General features: G+C 44.6%; 1 protein-coding gene across 1 annotated transcript in view; it reads left to right on the top strand.

The window, feature by feature from the left end:
* RUBCNL (rubicon like autophagy enhancer) overlaps window positions 1–3,219 on the top strand; it is a 45,370-nt gene extending 42,151 nt beyond the window's left edge. The window contains exon 14 of the mRNA XM_054719759.1: window positions 2,668–3,219. Coding sequence (XP_054575734.1) covers window positions 2,668–2,780 — 113 coding nt within the window. The 3' untranslated portion in view covers window positions 2,781–3,219. The remainder of the gene's footprint in view (window positions 1–2,667) is intronic.
* The last annotated feature ends 2,781 nt before the right edge of the window (window positions 3,220–6,000 follow it).

The raw sequence follows: 6,000 nt of genomic DNA on the forward strand, positions 1-6,000 counted from the left end.
CAGCCCCGCCAGAGTCCCCCCGTCCTTTCACCCCCGCTGGGAGGGGGGGTGGCAGGTGCATGGTATGGCGGGACCCGCCATCAGCCTCCCAGTTGCCCAGGGCTGGCCCAAGACACAGGCAAGCCTCGGATGGTGACTGCCCAGCCGACGCCCAAGGCCCAGGCAAGCCTCAAATGTTGGCTGCCTAGCCACCTAGCCACCTAGGGCTGGCCCGAGGTGCAGGCAAGCCTCGGATGGCAGCTGCCCAGCCAATGCCCGAGGCACAGGCAAGCCTAGGATGGCAGCTGCCCAGCTGCCCAGGGCCACCCAAGGCTCAGGTAACCAGGGCCAGCCAAGGCTTGTGCTGCCGGCAGTGGCAGCAGCAGAGGTGTGATGGGAGCGTTGCCTTACCCTGATCGCCGGGTCACCTCCCACCCCTGAGGGCTCCTGGACTGTGAGAAGGGGCAGGCCAGGCTGAGTGACCCCCCACTCCAGTGCATGAATTTTCATGCACCAGGCCTCTAGTAACTTAATAAGTGCAGAGTTAACATCCTATCTAATAAAAGAGTAATATGCAAATTGACTGTCATTCCAACACATAAGATAGCCGTCCCCATGAGGTCAAAGATGGCTGCCCCCATGTGGACACAAGATGGCTGCCACAAGATGGCCTGCAGGGGAGGGCAGTTAGGGGTGACCAGGCTGGAAGAGGAGGGCAGTTGGGGGAGACCAGGCCTGCAGGGGAGGGCAGTTGTGGGTAGACCAGGCCTGCAAGGGAGGGCAGTTGGGGAGAACCAGGCCTGCAAGGGAGGGCAGTTGAGGGGGACCATGCCTGCAAGGGAGGGCAGTTGGGGACAATCAGGCCTGCTGGGGAGGGCAGTTCAAAGCAACCAGGCCTGCAGGGGAGGACAGTTGGGGGTGACCAGGCCTGCAGGGGAGGACAGTTAGGGGTGACCAGGCCTGCAGGGGAGGACAGTTAGGGGTGACCAGGCTGGCAGGGGAGGGCAGTTAGGGGCAATCGGGCCAGCAGGGGAGCAGTTAGGCATCAATCAGGTTGGCAGGGGAGTTGTTAGGGGGTGATCAGGCTGGCAGGCAGAAGCGGTGAGGGGCAATCAGGCAGGCAGGCAGGCAGGCAAACGGTTGGGAGCCAGCCATCCTGGATTGTGGGAGGGATCAGGCCTAAATGGGCAGTCGGACATCCCTTGAGAAATCCCAGATTAGAGAGGGTGCAGGCTGGGCTGAGGGACACCCCCCACCCCTGCCCGTGCACAAATTTCATGCACCGGGCCTCTAGTAAGTTTAATAACAAGCACAAAATTAGCTTAAGCTTGCCCTGGCCTGTTTGGCTCAACAGATAGGGCATTGGACTGCAGACTGAAGGATCCCAGGTTCGATTCTGGTCAAGGGCACATGCCCAGGTTGTGGGCTCAATCCTCACAAGGGGGTGTGATTCTCTCTCATTGTTGATGTTTCTATCTCTCTCTCTCCCTTCCTCTCTAAAATCAATATATATATTTAAAATTAGCTTAAGCTTAATAATAGCTAAATAACATTTATTTAAATTATAATGATGCTGGTTGTGCTATATGTTGAATTGGAGCTAGTAAAGTTTTGGGTGCACAGGAAGGAGTATTTGGGTGCAGCAGGGATAAAGGGTGATGTCTCCTAGCACAGGGTTTGAAGAGAGGAAGTGGACCCAGCTTTGCCTGTGCCCAATTCTTCTATACCAGGGTAAGCTACAGCACTGCATTTTGTAGTTGAATCCATTTTGTAGTTGGATCGCAGTCATGCCCAACACTGAAGTGTTACCTCTGGCTTCATTTGCGCTACAATGGCAGAGTTGAAAAGTTGTTATGGAGACCATATGGCCCACAGGACCTAAAGCATTTACTATCTACCTATTTACAGAAAAGGTTTGCAGATCCTTGTTCTACTCTATTAGTGCCCCAGGAAATACTGTGTTCTCTAAACTGTTTCATGGGAGAGATATGGTAAGAAATCTGCCTTCGCCCTTGATATGAGCAAGCCCTCCTCTTAGACCACTCAAGTGTTGTTTCCCTGGCTCATTGGGCAGTGTTCCCTGCAGGGAAACTCTGAGGCAGGGATTTGCATGCAGAAAGTTCACTGTGGCACATTCTTAGGCTCAACACCCATAGGGGTGTGAAGACAGCAAGGTTGGGCAGAGGGAGAAGCTGAGCTGTGATGTGGTTGCAGTGAAGGCTTAGCACAATACAGGGAGCTCTGAAGCAGGAGTGGCCTTCAGCATTGTTTCAAATTGAGGAAAGGGGGCCAGCCAAGTCTTTAAAACCCACATTGGTCAGTCAGTCACCCAACATGCTGGTGCTAACAAGAGGACATGACCTTGAGCAAGGCAGCTCTCTCCCATTAGGGCCATTTCCAGGGAAGGGACACCACCCCTGAGCCATTGGTTAACAATATTCTCAGCAGCTGGGAGAATGTCCCTTGGGCAGATCTGGGGGCCACTGCAGCATCCACTCATCAGGCTTTCAGAGGTCAATGTTCATGACCTGTTGAAGACTTTATAATCCCTCTGAGTTTTAATCTGCCTGATTTCTTTTTGGAAGAATCTGGCTTCCTGACTCAGATCCTTTCTCTCTTGGGGGTGAGTGTACATATCTGAGAAAACAAGATAGCCCCTTTGCTTATGGCTGTCCTTCTTGCTTGCAGAGTGTAGAGCTTGCTTTCACAAGCAGTGCTTCCGGTCCTCTGAGTGCCCCCGGTGTGCAAGGATGACAGCTAGGAGAAGACTTTTGAAAAGTTTGACCTCTGCAGCGACATGATGCCCCAGTACTGTGAAAAGACTGTTCAACATGCCTATGACAACACCAATTTGTATCTTTTATTGATAACATTGTTTTAGATATTGAGTATTATATATTAAGAAGAAAAATGGTCAATATTCTCTTTATTATATCTTTAGTATTTTAAAACAATGCAGATTTGTTGTCATTAAGCAAAGGGTTGTTACTGGCAGTTTTGTTTACAAATAAACACTGCTACTATTTATTTTAAGAGTTTTTATACTAATAATGTATTTGCATAGTTGTATTTAACTAATTTTGGAGCTTATTTTTTTATGAATTTTAACTGGCATGATGAATTACTCCATTCTTCCTGTAAAGCTGTTTGTGAAGTGGATTGGTACTTTCACTGATTAAAAATACAACCAAAAATCTCTTTGCTTAGGTTTTGTTTTTGGCTTAAATACCATTTTGTATTGTATCAGTCTTACAAACTTTATTTCAGGGTTTGTATAGAGAGTACACACTACGTCTGCTGTTACATCTATTTCAAGATGAGTTTGAATTGCTTAATTGCCTGTGGAGATGCTCTTTGAAATATTGGCTTCTTCAGATGGCTCAAATCAAAAGTTGTTTTTGTCATCTCTTCAACACACTCAGTCAAGGGATGCATGGGTGAGTAGAACCTTATCCCTGCCCTTTAGGATGTTGTCTCATAGGTATAAAGTCGAGCATAAGATATTTGAAGACGTAAATAAGGTGTGGGAAAATATTGCTAATTACAATGTGATAAAGCAGTACAAGTTGTTCCCTAACCCCATCCAGTCCGGTTTGTGTGTGTGTGTGTGTGTGTGTGTGTGTGTGTGTGTGTGTGTGTGTGTGTTTTATTCAGTTGGATAATATTGAGCACATGAAACAAATTAGTATCTCCTATCAATGTGGTGTTTTTTCATCCTGTCACTTGTTTTCCGATCCTGATGCCTCTGCCAGATCTCTGCTCCCATTTATTATTTAAGCTGTGTTTCTTTTAAAAAGAAATATTGTCACATGGGATAAGATAAATAAGATAAATAAAAAATATATTTTATTCTTACCCAGAGTTTATAGTCTATGTTAGGAATCAAGGGTCAGAGTGGAATGTTGATATTCCTTATAACAGCTCTATGAGGTTCATGTCAATATCTCCATTTTGCAATAAGGAAACTGCGGCTTCAAACAGAGAAATAACACACCTAGGTCCCCATAAGGTGTGCATGGTAGAGGTGGGATTGGCATTTTACTTGGCCTGCCTCCAAAGCCATGTTCCTACTTCCTACTTCTTCTGTAGTATCCTTTTGAGGTAATATGAACAAAAACAACTTTAACTTGTAAGTTTTGCTTCAGTCTCAGTTAGTGGCATTGGGCTGAGTGGTTTCTCACATTGCCTTGCACTGATTTGAGGAAGTTGCTGTGGCTTGTGCATTGCTTGAAGGTCTCTGTGCTCTGGTGCTGTGTCTATAAGGCGCTGATGAGTATGTGTAGGACACAACTTTGATGTTGAGGAAGAGTGCACAGCAACTCTCAGGAAGTGATGCTTTTGATTTCTTTATTTTGAGCAAGAATGAATCAATTTAAATAACCATTGTAGGGAAGTAATTAGTTGTGACATATATTGCTCTTTAATGACATTTACTCCTTACATGGTTTTTCCATGCAACTTTTCTTTGGCCTCCAGAAAAAAGATGAAAATTTGATCTTTCTCATCAGACTGTCACCCACTGTGAGGCATTGAGTTGCAGTGCTGTGATCCCAATGATTAATTTTATGCCTTTACATGGTTCACTTAGGAAATTCCAGTAACTTGTTCTTTATAGCCATGACTCTCAGCTGCAGGTAGGGAGTTATATCAGGGGAGAGTATAAAGGGAGTGAGAGTGGTGAGGTATCCCAAAGATGTTCTGGTATGTTGAATTGGGTGAGAATTATTGGATTGATTCTCAGATCTGTTACTTCCTACCTATGTGACTCTGGGCAAGCTACTTAAGTGATCCGAATCTCTGCTTGTAAAATTGAGTATAATAACTATCTGTAGGATTAGAAATGAAAAGGAAGCACCCAGTAGAAGACCTAGTACAAGCAGGCAAATTAAAAACTGAATTATGCCACCTATTCTATATCTCTGTATAAGTTACTCTCTGATTCTAAATTTAACATGAGAGCGAGAACAATAGAATGATACTATTAATGGGTTGTGTCCCCCCAAAAAAGAAATGTTCAAGTTATAATTTCAGGTACCTTAAGTGTTATCTTATTTGGAAATCAAGTGTTTAAAGATGAATTAAGTTACGATGAGGTAATACTGGATTAGGGTGGATCCTTATCCAATAACTGGTATTCTCATAACAAGAGGGAAATTTGGACAGAGATTTAGTCAGAAATCACAGGGAGAATACCATGTGAAGGTGACAGAGATTGGGGTGATATGTCTATAAGCCAAGGAACATCAAGGATTTCTGGCAACCAGCAGAAGCGAGGAGAGAGACATAGAGCAGATTCTCCCTCAGAGCCTCCAGAAGGAACCAATTCCACTGACACCTTGATTTTGAACTTCTAGCATCCACAACTGCGAGAGAATACATTCCTGTTGTTTTAAACCACTCCGTTTATGGTAGTTTGTTATGGAATCCCTAAGAAACGAATACATCTGCCATTTGGAGTTATTAGGTTAAATGATGATTAAGTAGCCTGTGTAAAAGACCTGGTGTGCCCTAAGAGGCATTATCAAGTATTAGACCTCATACCTTCAGGCATCAAGACACAGAAAATGGACTTTAAAAGATAACATGAAAGACTATACTATCTATACAGGGTGAGGCAAAAAATGGGCTTATAGTTTTTTGGATGGAAAATAATACAATAATTAATAAATAATAACAAAAAATAACCGTGTTTCGCATACTCACAATTATAAACCTACTTTTGCCCCATCCTGTAGATTTGTGAGTGTCTATATAGACAGAGATCCCCAAAACAGAGCACTAGCAACTGAATACTACTGCCTCGTTTACCTCAGCTCTTTAGTGTTGGAGAGAGCTGCTTACCCTCAGGTTTTAGGAGACAGCCATGAATTTGGAAGGTAGTGGTTTGAATCATGGTGGAGGAGGTAGAGGATGCTCGCTGTTACCTCACTAATTGAAAGGCAGATGAAACCACCTTAATATTCAGATGTAATAGAAACTGAGGTATATCTTAAGATAAATCTTAAGAACCTGATTGTGAGC

This window comes from Eptesicus fuscus, chromosome 8 (genome assembly GCF_027574615.1).
Source record: "Eptesicus fuscus isolate TK198812 chromosome 8, DD_ASM_mEF_20220401, whole genome shotgun sequence".
NCBI lineage: Eukaryota > Metazoa > Chordata > Mammalia > Chiroptera > Vespertilionidae > Eptesicus > Eptesicus fuscus.